General features: G+C 42.7%; 2 protein-coding genes across 2 annotated transcripts in view; both read left to right on the top strand.

Moving 5' to 3' along the window:
* Window positions 1-9940, top strand: part of PRORP (protein only RNase P catalytic subunit) — a 49318-nt gene extending 39378 nt beyond the window's left edge. The window contains exons 6-8 of the mRNA XM_083741365.1: window positions 6047-6195; window positions 9240-9435; window positions 9748-9940. Coding sequence (XP_083597491.1) covers window positions 6047-6195; window positions 9240-9435; window positions 9748-9876 — 474 coding nt within the window. The 3' untranslated portion in view covers window positions 9877-9940. The remainder of the gene's footprint in view (window positions 1-6046; window positions 6196-9239; window positions 9436-9747) is intronic.
* A 1288-nt stretch (window positions 9941-11228) lies between these two features.
* Window positions 11229-19455, top strand: PSMA6 (proteasome 20S subunit alpha 6). The gene is made up of 7 exons (XM_083741890.1): window positions 11229-11458; window positions 12305-12399; window positions 13015-13096; window positions 13914-14069; window positions 15921-16099; window positions 17334-17428; window positions 19250-19455. The coding sequence occupies exons 1-7, from the start codon at window positions 11383-11385 to the stop codon at window positions 19305-19307; spliced, it is 741 nt and encodes a 246-aa protein (XP_083598016.1). The 5' UTR covers window positions 11229-11382; the 3' UTR covers window positions 19308-19455.
* Window positions 19456-20207: the final 752 nt, after the last annotated feature.

The following is a 20207-nucleotide window of genomic DNA, read 5'->3' as shown; positions in this document are numbered from 1 at the left end:
TGAGAAATGTTCCCATATCCTGAGGAGGAAGATAGTTGTACAAAAAGCTTGACCTTTTAAAAAGTATGACACACTCTTTATGCTATGTGGTGCAATGATTATGAGCCCATGACTGGGAACTGGGACTGTTGGCTGCTGTTCCTTGCTTGTACGGATAACCTGGTGCAGTTTTGATTCCATCAAACTGATGTCTAAATTCCCATTGATTGCAGTCATCTTGGGGTTGTACTATCACTACTGTTGATTACATAATGTTGTAGTTTTCATGTCAGCCTGGAACTTCTACGCCTAAATGCGCATCTATGCACCTGTGTTCTAATCATGTGTTCCATCCCCAGTCAATTGTGAGACATGACAATGCACTCTCTCACCCATTCTCCTTGTGTCACATATCCCATTTCTGACTGTGGGGGTACCATATATCTGCACCCAAAAGTCAAATTCTCAGTTTGTGGTGGGGCAGTTTCCTCCCCTTCTGGCAATAAGGCTCCACTTTCTATCAAAGGATATCAATTACACTGTGTTTACAGTCTTACTGTAGCTGTTTTAGATTTCCTGTCTTATTGCTGATGGTTTTTGAGAGACTATGACAAAACAGGGAAGGGAACCTCTTTGCTCTCTAGGGCAATGACTGTGGGGCAGCAAACCATGTGCAGGTTTTTTTTTCATAGCTCCATGTGACAGCCATCCTCTTGTGGCAAGTAATTTGAGTGCAATGGCTCACCAGGAATTGTCTCCACTTCTCTGCCAATGTTCTCTCTTTTTTAAAAAAAAATTGCCCCATTCACATGGTAGGACGCTGTCTACAAATGCCTTGTATTTAGGGGCACATCTTCTGCACAGAGCAATTTTGAAATACTTGTTTTACTGAACAAAGCAAGAACCAAATCCATTACTCTTCAGTATTAACAGGAGGTTTTCAAATAGCTGGTGATGGCTTTCACCATGTCAGTGCAGTGGGTGGGATCATGTGGGCCACAGAAAAGGGGTGGGGAACTGGATCTGGCCAAAGGGACAAACCTAGAAAAGCCAACAGAAGCAGAGAGGTTGGATGATGTTTTTATGTGGCAGGTGCAGTGTAGTTTGAGGAAAACAAATGCACATCTGTGGGGAGGAAGTCCACAATGGAAAATGCCCTCTAATTGCACCATGCATAATTTGGAGTGTCAGTGTAGTGTAGTGGTTAGAGCAGGGGTCCGCAACCTAAGGCCCATGGGCTAGAAGCAGCCTGTGGAGGTTGTTTGACCGGCCCATGAGCCGCCCGCTCGCGCACTGCACTAAACCAGCGCAGCATGGGGACTCGCTTCCACAGTACCAAAAATCATGTCTGTGCATGTGAAGATGGTGAAAATTGTGGGCGCATGCACTCACGATCTGGCCCACGGAGGGATCTCCGTGGGACCGATCTGGCCCAGGCAAGATAAACCTTGCTGACCCCCGGGTGAGAGGGTCAGACTAGGACCTGGAAGACCAGACTTCAAGTCCCCACTTGGCCATGAAATTAACTGAGTGAGTCAGTCATGGCCACTCTGCCTAGTCTACTCCACTCATACTGGTGGGTCTTCGCTTCCCCTGCTCATCATCAACTTTGGATGATTCATCTATGCTCTTAGAATTCCATATTGCAGTGCTAACCAGAAGCATGTTTCAGTAAACATCTGGGAGAAACAGTCAGCCTTTGAACCAAGTGTGAACGTTATATATTTTAATGGGATATTTTTATATCTATATTCTAACTTGAATGCCTCAGTGCAAGGTGGGGCAGGATTCAAAAGCAAATAAGGTAAATGAATCACTATTCCTCTTCTGCCAACAGACAAACAAGATTTGGGGAGGGCCCTGTGCAGGAGCCCATCGGTGGTGTCACCTTGACCATTGAGGAAGGAGGAACAGCGAGGGTGGGGTGCTCGGACTGAGAAAACACCCAAGTATTATTTGGGCAAAAAACTTGGAGAGGCACCTAAACTTTTTAAATATTAAGGCAAAATATTACAAGGTACCTTTTGGTATCATGTGAACTTGGACAAAGCATATTTTGTGCATGTGAATTCATATTTGCCATTCACAATGCTGACAGACTTTCTTTGTAGCGATGCAACCATCTAAAAAAACCAGGGGAATTTTCACCACACTGTCAACATGCTTGGGCATTACCCAGCTGTTCAGGGGATGCATTCAAGTTGCCAATTCCACCTTTTCCTCTTGAGTTCCTTTCTTCTTTCACCACCTCTCTTACACACACACACACAAACACCACATTTTCACATTTGTTTCAAGCATTTCTTATTGAATTTGATTGTCTGCACTTCTTTTGCTAATTACGTTTTTTTCCCCTCTCCCTTTTTTAAAGGTTGCATTATTTAAAGTATTTTTTAAAATTAGTTTTCTTACCTGCCCTTCACTGTAAGCTTCCAGGGCTGTTTTAAAAAATCTATACATTAAAAAAATGTATGAATACTGTCATGCTGTAGTTTCCTTAGCTGCTGTGAACTACAGTGTGACAGCAAATGGGGCTGTCAGCATTTTTGGACCATCACAGCAGAATCAGAGAGTGAGGAGACGTCAATAGAACTGGTGATGGAGGCAGGCAGGTGGTTGGGTGGCTTTGATGAGAAGTAAAGGAACGGGGTGGGTGGCTTTGGCGAGGAGTAGCTTCAATGAGGACTGAAGGGAGGCAGCAGGTGGCTTAAGTGAGATAAAAGTGAGGCAGTGGGTGACTTTGGTGAAGGAGATTGTGGCAGGTAGGTGGAGTTGGTGAGTGCAGTGAGCAGGGGCACAGGCCCTAGTTACCTAGTATAATCACACATACTTCACACTTACTTCACACTTTACTTCATTCTTGAAAAGCAAATCATTTCTTCTAGTTTCCCCTTGATTTTTCTAAATTGACCATTTGTGCTTGAAGTGCCATGGAAGCCCGCTAAGCATCCTGGATCTTATTGATCTATCACGTGAGGAGAGAATTCAGAAGAAACTGGAAAGCACAAAAAATATTGACAAGTCTCTGAGAATGGCTGATCAGATGGCTCAGAGAGATTACAAGTGTGCAGTGTTACTAGTGCCATGGTAAAAATAAGGCCCTCAAGTGCAGCTACACATTTGTTTTGTCAACCCTGCAATCCAGGTTTCAGTTTTCTGATTTTACTCTTATTGATTGATGCAAATTGCTTTGGTTAGGCTTTTAAATGAGTGCAGGATGCAAAATTTAAAACATAAATGCCTGTTCCCTCCCCACCAAGGTGTGCCTGGCTTCTTCACTATACAGTGGTACCTCTGGTTACGAACTTAATTCGTTCTGGAGGTCTGTTCTTAAGCTGAAACTGTTCTGATCCTGAGGTGCGATTTCGCTAATGGGGTCTCCCGCGGCATGGTTTCCGTTCGCATCCTGGGGCAAAGTTCACAACCAGGAGCAGTTACCTCCGGGTTAGCGGAGCTCATAACCTGAAGTGTTCGTAACCAGAAGCATTCATAACCAGAGGTACCACCGTACAGCTTTCAGCGAATGCTGAAGACACACCTTTTTAGCCTGGCCTTTGACACCAGAAAAGTTTTTTCAGAGCCTACCTTATTCTTGGGATTGTAATCTATTTTAACTGTTTTTAATTTTAACCCACCCTGGGACCTGTTGGTGAAAGGCAGGTAATAGGTTTAACAATGAATAATACAGTTTAAAAAGGCAAATGCTTCCAAGATCATATTGACAAATCCAGTACTGATCCCCAGGTATACCCATTGGATGTTGGCTCAGGGTAGTGTTGTTGTTTTGTAGGGAATAGGAATGCAATATTATACCAGGGTATAAAGAATTGCAGCATCTCCTCAAAAATATGTTATATCTGTATTCACATTGTGTTTGAAAAATTTGCTGAACCACTCCTAGAGTCCTTGCACTTGGCCTGCATTGGTGCTTTCTGGAAGCAGCCACATGGGAGTTCATGAAGTACTATCACCTATGATATGTTGTGGTTTTCATCTGTTTTGTCTTTCTGCTTTTATCTTTTTTTATGTGTTAACTGGCCCATGTGCCCTGCTGCTTGCCCCACCTCAGTTCCTTCCATTTTTCACATTTGGCCAGAACCCCTTTCTCAGCTACTATATTTTTCTCCATAGGTTCATATTCTCAACAGAAAAGAAGCAGACCGCTTCACATTTTAAAATGAACTTCCATTGGGTTTCTTAAGAACAGATTGTCCCATTGAGCTTTGAATATTTTCTATTCTAAAGCAACAGCCCTTAGCATTTGACTAGTGTGAGTGCCAGCCATTTCTCGGAACATTTTTCTTTGATTCAGTCGTTTGAAGATTGGGCTATAAGTGAGTAGAGGCTTTCAGACATAGTCTGATGAATATAAAGAAACAGCACAGCGAAATTGTTTCTTCTTCCCTTTTATTGTGGGCTTTTATGTTTTCCTTAAAGATCTAGAAGTAGACTTTAGAAAGATTTTAGCAGTGTGTCATTTGGGGCCTGATCTTAACATTAGAATGTAAAAAGAGACCTGCTGGATCAGGTCAATGGTATTGAGAAATCTGCAGTGTGTTGGACACCCAAAAATATAGTTTTTACCTTTTGGAAATAATTATGAACTATTATTTGGTGATTGGAAGGGAGAATATATGTGCAATTGTAAAGCAAGAAATGTTTGCTTTAAGATCCACTCATTCAAACCATTTGAACCATTCTAACCATTCAGTTTTCTTTATGACTAAAAGAAAGTGGTTTCTCTTGTGTGTTCTTTTTCTAAGAAGCAGTTATATGTGGGAGTAGTATAACCAGACAGGAAATCTCATTGTAGCTATGTATAGACCACCACAGTAATATCCACACCTAAAATTAGAGGCTGACTATTATAAAAGGAAACAGGTAGAAGGAGGCATTCAGTGGTTCTAAAACAAAGCAAGAACACAGAATTTCTTATTTATCTGAGTACGGATAGCTTTTTGCCATCCTGAATTCTTGCAGGATTTGTTTTCAGGTACTCCACAGTGATCACAGGTCTTTTCCATTGGTAATCATGCTTTTGAAGACTGCCTTCAAAGTTAAGATAGGGCCAAGCTAGGTTTCTTCAAACAGGACTACTGCTTTTGCGCAAGGCCAGTTTGACCATACAGATGGGGTAGGCAGAAGCAACACAATTCAAGGGCTATGCTAGAAGCAATGTCTAAATCTGGACTTTTGTGCTGCTTCCAGCACAGCTGGCTTCCCAAAATGCTGTGTGACATCTTGGGAGGTACTCTTAGTTCAAGCTGGGCCAACCTCGCCCTGTATGTGGCGGAAAGAGAATGTGAGCTGGCCCAGGCTTTGTGCTCATCCTTGCTGTGATTCAACTTCCAACCCTCCCTTCCTATTATAACTTTGGCTTCCTGTTGTGTTTCACTGCCAGCCAACTCCTAACCATTTCTACAGTTTCAATGCAGTCTCTCCCCCCCACCCCAGGATATTGAGGGTGGATGATGGTAGGAATGCAAGGGGAGAGAACCAAAATATGAGCCAAAAATATGAGAAGGTGGGAGTTTAACTGCAGTGGCAAGTGAAGGAAGAAGTGTAGGCACCTATATTTTTTCTAAATTTTCAGCCTATATTCTCTTAAGGCGGGGGTGGCAACCTTTTTCAGCTCTAGGGACACATTCCCTTCTGGACAACCTTTGTGGTGTGAGAGGGCATCACAAGCCAATGATCAGAAGCAAAAGTGGGAAGAGTAAATGTTATCTTTGGATAGTAGGCTGGTGAGGGTTTGGCTTGGGAGAGTATGTAGCCTAGGGAGTGGTTTTCTGGCCAGATAGAAAGGTCTGTATTTGGTCCTTGAGCCCGAGATACCCGCCTCCCTGTGCTAAGGGCTTATTTGTTAAATGTAATTTCAGCTTCAGCAGTGGCCTGCAATAATTCAGAGGTTCAGATCTGACCATAGAGGACAATGTGTTATCCAGTATTAAGCTAGAAATACAAGAATGCAAGATGTGGTCCATGTATTAGAAGCTTGTTTATGTCTTCATTGTCTTTAATTCTGGTTCACTGAATGTTTGATGCTTCTTTTTCTTTCTTCCCATAGCTGCTGAATGTTGTCAGCTACCTAGCGCAGCAGAATCCACGGATGCTTATACTGGGGCGCAAACACATGCTGAAGAAATCTGCTCAGTGGCACAGAAATGATATGGCTGCTCTGCAGAAGAAAGCACACTTCTTCTTTACTGAAAACCTGTATGTTCTGATGTTTAACAATGTCATCTTCAGAAACATTTATACTGTACTAGATTCAGGTTGTAGCTTTAAGACACTTTGATAAGCAGACCCTGAGTTTGATCATTTAAGGCAAATGTTTTTAGTTATACAAGCAGTACATTCTTGATGGGTTGCATTTCTTAATTTTGAACTTCTCTGCAATATTTAAATCCTTTCCCCAGCCCAAGGTAATATAAAACAAATGCAGGTCTTTTGTTGTCGCTGTTCAGTAGTGCAGCTTTGCCTTGTAGGTATTTAATCAATGATCAGCTACTTTGTATTCCCAACCACAGTTGAACACAGTAAGTGTGCCATCCTAGCCATTAAGGCCAAGCAGCCGACGAGGTGTTTATCAGACTAAGCTGAGCTCGTTAAAACATGCCTCTCTCATCCAAAAGATCGAGCAAATTGGCATCGGCGAAATTGTCCAGAACTGCTAGATGAGCAGCCTGTGATAGAGAAATTAGGTTGACTTGAGCATTCAGCCAAAAGATCAAACACCTCTCATTATCCATTTAATCTCTTTCTCTAATACTTTCTCCTCCTTACATCCATGTATAGTTCATTCTGGAAACACAATGAAATGAAGCAGATACAGTGGGCTGTACCCAACTAATTCAAAATGTACCCATTAAAATTAATGGGCCTAATTCAGCCATGTCTGTTAATTTCAATGGGTCAATGATTAACATTGGCTACAACCTTGTATCTTGTGTTAGGACATAGCCTTGATTTACTATTAGGTGTTGGCAGTGCTCACATGCACACTGGGAAAAATTACATTTCTCATCACATGGAAGCGTCTGTCAAAACAGAGAAGATAAAAGAGAAGCTTGAATACTATTTATTACTTACGTCTGCTGGGTGTCTCATAAAATGAGTTCTCTAGTCTGAAGGTTGTATTAAAACATAATACAATAAAAAGTGTCATAGACTTTAAACATCCAGCTCAACATAAAACTCAAGTACAAAAAATCCATCATACTAAAATGCGGTATAAATCACAGGAGCTAAATCACTAATAAGGGCTAAAATAACATGACCTTAAAAGGCTGGAGTGTGTGTACCAGAAGGACAGCAATGGAGGGGAGATTCACTAGGGACAGCATTGCTTACCAGAGCGAAAACAATGAAAAGGCTCTTTCTCTTATGGTTATTATTTAAACTTCAGATTGAGGAGGTGCATGTAGTAGGTGTCTCAGTCTTCGCCATTAAAGGCTTGGGCTGGTAGGTATCCTACCTGGTATTGAAGTTTCTAGTTGTGTAGAATTTTATAGGTCAAAGCTGGCACTTGGAATTGGGCCCAAAATTGATTCCAGAATCAGTTAAGCCAAGAGAGAAGCAGAATATCCTGAAATGCTTAACAAAGAGCACTCAACAAAGCTTTACCTATTTCAATTACCTCTGGTCATAAAACAACACAGAATTAGCATACAGTGTTATTTTTGCAGTAAACTCTATAAACCTTAATAGCTTGCCTTATTTTAGTACAATTGAATGTGCTTCTGTAAAATTTTGAAAATAAATCCGCTGTGAAACTGAGAGGCACAATTTTATTAAATGGTTAAATTTTGAAAGTTATCCAGCAGACTAGGTGTGGGTAATCTGTGGCCCTCTGGATGTCACTGGACTACCAACTCCATGAGCCCTAGTAAGCATGGTCAGTTGTCAGAGGATGGGAGTTGTAGTCTTGCAGCAATTGAGGGCCATGCATTAGCCATCCCTGCAATTGCTGTTGTTGGCCTCTATCTGTTTTGAGAGACAGTGGAGTGCATCTCTGGGAAAGTGATCTCCCCAGGGCACAGGCCTGGGCAGTGTGTATGGAGGTCCTGGGCTGCCCATAGAAAAATACCCCCCCCCCAGCCTCATTGATGTGGTCCAAAGGAAAGCAGAGCAATATGCTTGGCTGCAGAAGTTGCTGGAAGGAGGCAAGTTGCCATCCAACAGTCTTAGGGACTCCACTCTGGATTTGTGTAGGGTTTACTCCTTAGCCTTATTTTTCTCCCAAAGATATCCAACAAGGCAGCAGAGGTTTAGGATCAGTTTTTTCCTTCTTTTAGACGGGCTACCTTCGCAGGTTGACAAGCCCCAGCTGCCCCTAACTTCCCCCTGCAGCACATGCAGAAACCACTATTGGTCTTGTCTGCTCAATCCACTGGAGCTTGTCTTTGCATACACAGGAAGTCCCTAACATGCTGAGGATTTGAGGCTAACCAGCTATCCTCACCAGGTTTACTAACCAATCAAAGCCATTACAGGGGTTGTGGCTGCTGTTGCATGCTGACAGCTTCTAGGAGCCACAGGTGAGAGCACAGATGGGGACCAAAGGTGGACAAACTGCCCCAGAAGCATGATGTATCCTCCACCAGAGGTACTACCCCTCCCCTGACAACCCCAAAATCCCTGTAATAGAGACTAAAAAATCCCTGGTGATTAAAGTTTGGATGATAGATTGTTTCTCATGCTGTGCAGAGCTACGCCTAATTATTTTATGTTTATATCTGATAGATGAAAAATAGTTCCTACTTAGAATTAGCTACATTTATGTTTTGGTTTGGATAGTTATTTTAGATTGCAAGCTTATATTGTATCAGATTATAGAGAAAAGAGGACAATGGTTTTCTATTTTTAAAAATACAATTTTCTTAAATGTGGATGTTAAAAATGTAGATAGGAAAGGGTCAAGCAACTTAGTACAGTCATACCTCGGGTTAAAGTAGCTTCAGGATGAGTATTTTCGGGTTGCGTGCTGTGGCAACCCGGAAGTAACGGAGCGTGTTACTTCTGGGTTTCGCCGCTCGCGCATGCACAGACGTTCAAAATGATGTCACGCGGATGCGTGGAAGTGGCGAATCGCAACGCGTAGACCCCTGTGTTCACTTCAGGATGCGACTGGGGCCCCGGAACGGATCCCGTTCGCATCCACAGGTACCATTGTAACTTCATAATTAACAAATGAGAACAGTTTAAATAAGCTCCTGAGCAGTTTTAGCAGTGTATGATGTTCCACCTTCTTTTTAAAGGTCTGAAGATGATCCATTCCTGCTCTATGCCACTCTTCACTCAGGAAGTCACTGTAGATTTGTTACCAGAGATCTATTACGTGATCATAAGGCTTGTCTCTCTGACAGTCTAACTCGACGGCTGTTCTTTAAATGGCAGCGGGGACATCAGATGGTGCTATCTGACTACATACCAGGAAAGAGGATAAAGTTTGAGGTATTTTTTATTTTAATGCACTCTTCCTGCTGATTTAGTTTTAGTAATGGAAATGGCTGCATGTGATCATCACAGAATAATAAACTGATTTAAAATATGATTAAATTATAACATCAATGGATTAAGTTGGTAATATGGAGTGGGTGTAATATTTACTGGCCATCCCCCAAAATAATTTCTTTGGGATTTTATTCCCGTAGTACCTATTCTGCTTACCAAACATATCTGTGCATGTATGTTTGGAGATGTGCAACACATATATTTTTATAGGAAGTAAAAACTAACAGTTATTTCTCTTTCTTTACTTAACAGTCTGTATTGAATTTTGATACAATCGTGCAGACCACAGGTAACACATGGCATATTCCCTATGATGACAACGTCTTGGAAAGATCTTCTTATGAAGTGCCTACAAAATGGCTTTGTCTTCAACAGAAATAAAGGATGCATTTCTCCGAAGAAAAATGTAGTGTTGTCTCAAATAAAGCAGATACTATGTACCTATTATGGAATTCATGTTCTGATGCAAGAGACCTGCATTTGATCAAACCCTGAAACTTGTCAACTCATATTTTATTTCTATAACATATTGTAAATGGTGGAGAATATTATATAGCCGATTTTAAAATTAAAAAAAAGTCATTTTTGATTTTTGTGTTAAAAAAATATTCCTGATTTTCACCAATGTCTCTATTTCAGATGTTTTGTTCTGATGACTTCTTTACCAGAAACTCCACACAGGTGCTTCTCTGCACCAATATTTCTCGGTTTATGATGAAGAAAGTGTTACCCACTTACTTTAGTAGTACTGCTCATATTCTCCCAAGTTCTCAGTTGGGCACCTCTGTGACTTCCTGCTGCTGCGGTTTTACTAGAGACGGTGGAGGGCATTCAGGTTATATACATGCCATTTGCAGGGTCCCACCACATTTTACCATGAAGTGAGCCTCCAAGAAAGATACACCAGAGAAGGGTTGGTGGTTCGGTGCTTCTGATTTTCATCAATGGGGCGCAATGAACAGCCCACAGTACAATATAAGGCATCATTAAAAAGGGACTAATGGGATGCGGGTGGCGCTGTGGGTTAAGCCACTGAGCCTAGGACTTGCTGATCAAAGGTCGGCGGTTCAAATCCCTGTGACAGGGTGAGCTCCCGTTGCTCAGTCCCAGCTCCTGCCAACCTAGCAGTTCGAAAGCACATCAAAGTGCAAGTAGATAAATAGGTACCTTCCTCTGGAGGGAAAGTAAACGGCGTTTCCATGCGCTGCTCTGGTTCGCTAGAAGCGGCTTAGTCCTGCTGGCCACATGACCTGGAAGCTGTATGCCGGCTCCCTCGGCCAATAAAGCGAGATGAGTGCCGCAACCCCAGAGTCGTCAGGGGTACCTTTACCTAAAAAGGGACTAACCTTAAATCTCGCCCTCAGTTACATTCACTAAAATGGGCACGTACTATGACAGATATTTTGATGGACCCTTACACTGTGCAGGCCTTAGAAACTGGGGGGGGGGGCTATTGCGAGCGAGGAGGCTTTTAATTCCCTGCACACGGAATAGAAGTTTTTCGCAGGCACAGGAGGCGCCCGCTTGAGCTTCGCGCATCCCTTCAGATAGCGGAGCCAAGGAGACGAAGGAAGCCTCGTCTTTGCGCATGCTCGAAAGCCTGGCGGTAGCTGTCGGGGGGGGGGGGAAGCTTTACACTACTCTCCGGCCCGCTCGCTCTTGCTGCGCTTGCGCGTCGTAGACAATGACTAAGGAGCAAAAGCGGAGCGGAAGTGAGTGGGAGACTGCACTGAACCTTGGTCGGCTGCGCCTGCGCGGGAACCTGTGACCCCGGAAGTACTCCCCGTTGCCCGAACTGCGGCTCTTGGAAGCTGCCCCTTGCATGCTGTGTCTGCAGTCGGTTCCCCCCCATCGCCGCTACGACCACTTTTCATCCTCCCGCTGACCATGTCCCGAGGCTCCAGCGCCGGCTTCGACCGGCATATCACCATCTTCTCCCCTGAGGGGCGCCTCTACCAAGTAGGTGAGTGTCTGGCAGGAACTGCCCCGTCACGGCCCAGGGCCCCGCCTCTCTCCGGCCCCATCGGAGGAAAGGGGCAAGGTGAGGGGAGCAGCCGCCCGCTCCCGTGTATTGGGAAGAGGGAGCACGTGATGGATATGCGGGGCGCCTCTGCCTCTCCCGTAGCCGCTTGCAGAGGGAAAGTGCCAGGAACGCGGTAGTCATGGGTCTCCGTGCAAGGTGCCTGGGCATCTTGTGAAATGGCAGGACCGCGCAGCGAAAAAGCTGTCTTTGTTTAAAAGCGAAACCGAAAGGAGTCTGCTGCAAAGGAGAATGCACCCCAGTGCTTGCGAAGGGGGGCATTATCGCTAGCCTTTTCATGACGAAGTTGCACTTGCTGAATATTCCCCTCCCATGACAACTATTGAAGTTTCAGCGCTCTTGATTTCTTTTGCATCAGATCACCCTGTTCGTTGCACATTTACGATAATTGGGACAGGGGATTGGAACGGGTTTCAGCTTAAAAAACAAAAGTAATCTCCCAGATGCTTTTGCAAAACTGAAGTGAAGAAAGAGAGTGTGAACCTTATGATTAGCAGCAGGACACTCCAGCATTGCAAAGTTAGTATGGACAAAAACACGTAACTCTGGAATGAGAGAGGTGTAAAACTATAGAAATTTGGTTATGTCAAATTCTCATTAGATCGAAATATGAAAAAAAAACCTAATGTATGCCCACAATGATTTCACGCTGTGTAACACTAAAAGTACTACTGAAGATGAGTAATCAGAGTTTGCATTTGGGAGCTTCTATATATGCTATGTAGCATTGTTGTCAAATCTCATGACTATGTTTAATGTACCATTTAGAGTATGCATTTAAGGCCATAAACCAGGGTGGCCTTACATCAGTAGCTGTTCGTGGAAAGGACTGTGCAGTTATTGTCACACAGAAGAAAGTACCTGTAAGTAGCAGTATCCTGAGCATCTGATTCTTTTTTTATTATTATACGCCTGGATAATTTGCTTCCTTGTTGATCCTTAATAATTAACTCCTCTGCTGTTTATTCTTGTTACTTAAAAGTACCAGAATTCTCTGGAGCATGTAAGTAGGCTTATAAAGAATCAGACTTGGAATTCTTGGGAAAACACACTTGGGTAAGGTCACTCCCACTGCAGAGTATCGTAGTTCCAGAATGCACAGCCCCAAAGTGGGCACTGGGCATTGCTTTCTTAAATCTTTTGAATGGTGGCCAGATTGATCCTGGTGTCAATCAAAGCCTTATGAAGAGTTCAACCCACCATAGACTAACTCAGTCAACACTTCCCACTCCCACCCCAGTCTGGCTGTCACCAGCCAGGGTATTTAGGGGTGAAGAGAAAGAGAAGCTGGTTAGGATCATTCAGGCTTTCCATTGCAACATCTTATTTTCATCTTAATAGCAGTGGACAGTTATGTTATTTGAAGGCAGTGTTAGTGACAAATACACTTTTTAGTTCTTTTTGTTTTTTTAACGTGGAAACCTTTATTTGGCTGTGTAGAATATTGTTTAAAACTATTCTTTGGCTTTCTCCATTAGGACAAGCTACTGGATTCCAGCACAGTGACTCACTTATTCAGAATAACTGAAAACATTGGCTGCGTAATGACAGGAATGACAGGTATAAAAATTACCCACCTGGAGAGCTACTGGATGGTGATGTGCAATGTTGATATGGAGTCAAAACATAATACTTCTTCTTAATATCCAGTGAATTGTTATGAGCCAGAGGCATTTGATTTAGTTCTGCCTCTGAAAGTAAGCAAGTCTTACCAATTTCTGAATGGGAAACTTTCTCATAACCCTTTGCATATTGCACAGATATCCCTGGGAGGGGAGAGGGTGGTATAAATTATTTTATTAATCCAGTCTACGGGAGGTGTAGGAGAAATATTTCAAATTAGTTTTGTATTCAGATTTTAAGTACAGTCGTACCTTGGGTCTCGAATGGAATCCGTTCTGGAAATCTGTTTGACTTTTGAAAACCAAGGCATGGCTTCCGATTGGCTGCAGGAGCTTACTGCACTCAATTGGAAGCTGTGTTGGACATTTGGGTTCCAAAGAACATTTGCAAATCGGAACACTCACTTCCGGGTTTGCGGCGTTCGGGAGCCAAAATGTTCGAGTCACAAGGTGTTTGCGAACCAAGGTACGACTGTACAAGCAACTCACATTTTACATGGCAGTTATGTTCCAAGGCACCATGTGTTTAAGTGAAATCACATATATTTGAAACACCATTGAAAAAAGCCTATAAATACCCAATTCTGCCTCTTTTTGTAATGTTTTGGGGTCACTCCGGGTTCGGCGTGATGTGTATATGCACTGTAGCTCACATATTGAACATGCGTATATGGGGAGTTGCCTATAGCTTTTTTCTTGAAACTACATTGACTACATGAAGCATGGGAATGATTTCAGTTCTTTATTTATGTCAGCTGACAGTAGGTCCCAGGTGCAGAGAGCCCGCTATGAGGCTGCGAACTGGAAGTATAAGTATGGCTATGACATTCCAGTGGACATGCTGTGTAAAAGGATTGCAGACATTTCTCAGGTCTACACACAAAATGCTGAAATGAGGCCTCTTGGTTGCTGTAAGTATATAAAATATAAACTGAAAGTAACATTTCAGAACTTTTGGGATGCTAAGGCTGAAATATTGTGCACATGGACATCAGTGGGATGGATACTGCTCAGAAGATGCTGCTTCTGCACGGAGCAAAGTGTAATTCAACCCCATTGTGGTTCTCCGTGGTTCTCATGAATTTGTTTCATGATGATATTTAAAGGCTGTCAATACAGAAACCTGGAAAGCTTAAACCTCACAGGAAAATCCTGATCCCTTTGCCCAGGAGCAGTGTCTTCATCTCACCTACAACCTCATCCCACTGAAGAAGGGAGACAGTTTCTCAAACAGATACTTGTGCTTTGTATCTCTGAGGAAAATGGAACAAGGGTCATTCCAATTTGTCACTGGTTAGCTGCCTGTTAATTGCACAAAACACAGATAAGATTACAAAGGCAATAATTTAATCTGCTGAAGCTGAGTTAGAACAGAAGGTACAGTCTGCTTGTCAAATGAACTGGTGAAAAGAATTTCATGCTGCATCTTAGTATGCATCAAGGTTACTAGGTCCTGTTGCTAGGTGTTTTTGCTCTATATTTTGGGACCTAGCATTATCTTAGTCTTCCCTTTATTCAGATTTGCCTTGAGATTATTAGGTTATGCAACAGATTTGCTTATGTCTTGTGCCAATACTACATATTCTACACAACCTTCTAGTCATGACGTATTTGAAAAGCATCAAATGAAATTGATTTTAAGTATTTGAGCATTTTTTAAAAACGCTGTATTCAACGTAGATTTTATGCTTCGAAGTACTTTTAGGGTGATCTGTTTACTTAGAAACTGATTTATTGGAAGTACCTGCTCTTAAGGAATCTGGTTTCAGGTAATATTGTTGCAAGACACTCTGAGAGGAAGTTACTTCCATGTAATGCAGTTACGTTTTTCTCAATCTCTACTTTCTAATAATACTGGATTGCAATGCAAGATGCTTTGCAGATGTTCAAGAGGAGTTTGTTTTCGTTTTGTTCCTATCCCTTTTCAAATCTGGAAGTTGGCATTTTAAGAAAAACGTATTTTGAAAAAGGGAATATATTTCAAACTATGTTCTAAAATAGAAAACAGTTTCACCTTTAAAATTGGCATCATGGGGTTTAGGTCCTGCAAAATAAACAATCAAGTTTAAGAAGCAGGTGACCCTTTCTCTAGTGATTCAGTGCAGCATTGGGCCTGCAATCTAATGCAATTAATGAATTGTCTGTTGTGGAGATATAGGTGAGCCATTTGTTAATGAGTTGTGCATGGAGGTCTACAGTCCTTGGCTGGCCAAGCTAAAAACTAGTCCCCATCTGTCATTCTACCTCCCGACACCATTTCTGACGGGAAAACTATCAGGGAGCATGCCAACTTGGAAGCAGCGCCACTCAACATCCCCCCCCCCCCCAAGTATGTCTTTCCTGCAAAGAGGCTGAAAAGCCTGTACTATTAGTTACTGCTTGAAAGTGCCCCAAACTCTTAACAGGAGCAGTAATGAACCTTTCCCCTGTCCACTTTTGCTGCTCTGGAGCCTCCTTTTCTGAGGTGCTTTGACCATGCAGTTGCCAAACATTCGCCAGACTTCATCCGAACTCTGAAGCTCAGAGGTTCGTGAAAATCATCAAGCAACTGTCTGGACAATTCTCCACTTACCTCTGAGCTTTGGAGCTGGGATTAAAGCATCACACTTGCCAGAGATCTTGTTGCACACTGCCCATGGCAAGTGGAATGCTGCATGTTTTGCCTGTTAGAGTAATAAGAGATTGACTAGAATAGAATGAAGCCATTAAATGAGAAAAGAGAATTCCACTCATTTTAAAAAACAAACATTATTTCCCCAAAGGCATGATTTTGATTGGCATTGATGAAGAAAACAATCCTCAGGTATACAAGTGTGATCCAGCAGGATACTACTGTGGGTTTAAGGCTACAGCTGCAGGAGTCAAACAGACAGAATCAACTAGCTTTCTTGAAAAGAAAGTGAAGAAAAAATTGGACTGGACATTTGAACAGACCGTGGAGGTAAGTCAAATGTACATCAAATTTTGTTTGGCATCAAAGAGGTGGACAGTCCTTATTTGAGTTTGATGGGGGACAGTGACATACATTTCCCCCTCTAGTTTTTCCGTATGGTTATTGTCAAAACGTCTGAGTTATAGTCAAAATGTTTGCTTAACCTTTCACAAGTCTGCTCTGCAAAAGCCAAAAAATCCCATCCCACCCCCAATTGCCTGTTTAATTTCATGCCTTAAGTTGCTGGTACTTCAGTTTTAGTTGTGGCACTGGGGAGCAGAGGACAGTTGAAATCACTGGCCGAAAAGTACTTGTCCTAGTAAGTGGGGTGCCCACTGATAAAGGCCTAATTTTTCTTGCACATTCCTAGGTATCCACTTTCTGTAACAACGCCTGTGTAGTTGGCTTATTGGGTAGGCAGTAATACTAAACCAGTGTCCTAGTCTAGAGGTTTGTGGTTTCTGCTTTGCAACCTATTCATAAAGTCATAATAGTAAGAACATATATATGAAGCTGCCTCAAACAGAATGAAACCATTGATCCATCTAGTTTAGTAGCGGGCCATTCTGTCTGCAGAATCTTCTAAAATCCTTTTGGGGTGGGGTAGGGAAGGGGGAATGGGGAAATATTTCCCCACATTTTCGATGTGTCTCCCCCTCCCACCACCCCTCGTTCTTCACATCTCTGCACTAGCATCACAATTGTTGCATGCGTGTATTGAGCAATAGATTGGTGGGGCTGATACTCAGTGACATTAAATTTTTAAGAATTTTGTGGTTCAGATGCCCAATTCTTTCTAGACTGATCTTGCCTTCATCAAACCCTGCTTTGACAACATTATATTAGCAACATGCAACCTTCAAACAGTTTGACTTCACCCCACAAAGGCTCACTCCTTCCCTCAACTATAGTGGCTACTCTAAAATTGGAAAGTAATAATTTTAATAAACTTGCTGTATGCTGCACTGTCGGGCTTTTAGCTTTGAACTTTGCTAGAAACACAGCTGTGTTAACAAATCCCAACTGCAAGGAATGCTGGCATAGTCATCTTCACAGCTCTTCAACAGAGAAGTTTAAAGTGTGCTAGAACTCTGCAGCATTTGAAATATTCTTAATTCAGCTTTGCATGAACAGGGCATAAATTTAACAGAAGTGAAAGATAAGTTTTGAATGTCAAAGTAGTATTTTTAATTTTGATTTTATATGCTGTGTTTCTAATGTCTCCTATATATTTCAATTCTAGACAGCAATAACCTGCCTCTCTACTGTATTGTCCATTGACTTCAAACCTTCTGAAATAGAAGTAGGAGTTGTCACACTTGATAATCCTAAATTCAGGTAAAGAGTAAATGCAGAACTTTTCCTATTTGCTTATGCACAACTAAATTTCATTCTTCTTAATGAGACAGTTTAGGTGTGACCTCAGGGTTCCATCCAGTGTGGTCATCCTGTTGGCACAAGGGCTGCTACTTGCACAATGGATGTTCCACTGCACCCTCTCCCCCATGCACCTCCCAAATCTGTTTTGGTGGTTTTCCCAACCTTCCAGAACAGATTGGGGGGACTGGAAGAGGAGAGGGAGGGGAAGTCCTGTTGTGCAGGCAGAAGTGCTTGCACACATAGGATGACTTCCTTGAATAAACCCTCATCCCTTGCACTGGAGTTCTAGAGCATTTCATTTTACTGTATACGATTGCATGGATAAGTACACGTGCCTGTAACTGCTATTTGGGATGTGGCCAAGTACTTGAGGAGCTGCTGTGTTCCTTGCATATTTCACTTCCTAGGGTATGCATTGTTTATAAAAGGTAAAGGTACCCCTGCCCTTGCTGGCCAGTCGTGTCCGACTCTAGGGTTGTGCGCTCATCTCACTTAAGAGGCCGGGGCCAGCGCTGTCCGGAGACACTTCCGGGTCACGTGGCCAGCGTGACAAAGCTGCTCTGGTGAGCCAGCGCAGCACACGGAAACGCCATTTACCTTCCCGCTATAAAGCGGTACCTATTTATCTACTTGCACTTAGGGGTGCTTTCGAACTGCTAGGTGGGCAGGAGCTGGGACCGAAAGACGGGAGCTCACCCCGCCGCGGGGATTCGAACCGCCGACCATGCGATCGGCAAGCCCTAGGCGCTGAGGTTTTACCCACAGCGCCACCCGTGTCCCTTGTTTATACACGCTGCTAAATTCATCCACTGGCTCAGAACTGGAGTATAACAGGGTTTAAAGAGATTATTAGCATCCCTGAATTAGCAGTGGGAGATTGTCAAGAGAAAAGTGTTGCAATGCCAGCATCATGAGTGGTAACAATATAAGGGCATCTGTCGAGAGAATCTGCAGCCTTGAACCAGGCATAGCATGGTGCTCCATTAACAGAAACACCAGCACTTCCCCTTGTTTTAATTTATTATCCTTGGTACACAGAACTGACTCCTTACTGTTAACACTTTCTTGGTGCGTTGAACGCTATTCACTAAGAGCAGGCATCCCCAACCTGCGGCCCTCCACATGTTTTGGCCTACAACTCCCATGATCCCTAGATAACAGGACCAGTGGTCAGGAATGATGGGAATTGTAGTCCAAAACATCTGGAGGGCCGAAGGTTGGGGTTGCCTGACTAAGAGCAAGAAAAAAGTGGCTCATTAGTGCTTTGAAGGGCGGCAGTTTTCACAGCTTAGTAGACAGCCATAATTTGTGGCTGCCACTGGCCTTGCTTCTCTCCTGTTTTGGGGAAGAGCAGGATCTCCGTAGAAATCCCACTGGGCTTCAGAGATGCTTGGAAGTAGCAGGCCTCCTGCTTCATGGCACTATGAAGCCCAGTGCAGTTGCAGGCATAAGCTGCTGTCCTTCTCCCAGACTTGGGAGATTGGTAAGGGGGCCCATCCTTGTGATTGTGCTAGGCTTCAGGAAAGCTTGGCAGCTTCACTCCTGTGAAGCAAACCACAAAGCTAGAGACTAAACCAAAAGAAACAAAACAAGTAAAACCTCAGAGGTACCACAAAACGGTTTTATAAAATGTTCGTGTTTTGATGAAGGCCTTCAAGAGCACAAAAATAGATTTCCTATTATGAAAACATTTCTCAACTGAATTTTCTAATTTTGTATTTAATACAGCTATTTGAGGCGCAAAATTAATAGTCTCCATTCTTTTCACTCCTCTTTTAGGATCCTTACAGAAGCAGAGATTGATACACACCTTGTCGCTTTAGCAGAGAGAGATTAGCTCTATTTAGAATTCCTAATTCTGTGACTTCGGGCCAGAATGTCTGGTGAAAACCAACTTGTTAATGGCTCTGGATTATGGGCTGAAAATGGAATGCTCACTATCTGATGTATTTTACTCTGTACGAATAAAATGGTGGTTTTGGAAAGCTTTGTCATTTCTTCATTGCTCAACAATTAACCTTCATACATCAGTTGCTGTGTTTAGATTTACAGTGTTCTAGCTATGAGCAGTTCCACAGTAACCACAAGTAACAGCTTTGAGAAAGTACTTTCAGAGATAACTGGGAGTGAATGTACTATGTTTAAACCTGCCTGCTGCAGAGTAATGGCTTGGACATTAGGCAGGAAAGCTTGTAACTTTTCCAGAGCTAGCAATAAAGCACTCAAAAGAACAATTCTATCTCTGTCTACAGTGGTACCTCGGGTTAAGTACTTAATTTGTCCGTACTTAACCTGAAACTTTTCTTAACCTGAAGCACCACTTTAGCTAATGGGGCCTCCCACTGCCGCCGCGCCGCTGGAGCACGATTTCTGTTCTCATCCTGAAGCAAAGTTCTTAACCCGAGGTACTATTTCTGGGTTAGCGGAGTCTAACCTGAAGCATATGTAACCTGAAGCATATGTAACCCGAGGTACCACTGTACTCAGAAATAAGCCTCACTGAGTTAAGGTGTTTTGTTTTGTTTTGCTTTCTTTTCTAATTTTAAATGTTAAAATCTTCCAAATAAGAGTGACATGCAAAATATAATAATAAAAATGTGAACCTTTATGTATAGTAAGCATTCAATAAACCCATATTTGGTTGTATTAAAATCTGAATTAAGAGATAAGGTTCTGATCTTTTCAGAGAATCATCAAAGTAATTAACAGGTTCTTCCTTGAGAAAGAATGAACATAT

Source organism: Podarcis gaigeae, assembly GCF_964106915.1.
Source record: "Podarcis gaigeae genome assembly, chromosome: 1".
Classification (NCBI taxonomy): domain Eukaryota; kingdom Metazoa; phylum Chordata; class Lepidosauria; order Squamata; family Lacertidae; genus Podarcis; species Podarcis gaigeae.
The sequence above is the reverse complement of the archived record's forward strand: the minus strand, read 5'-3'. Positions and strand labels throughout refer to the sequence as shown.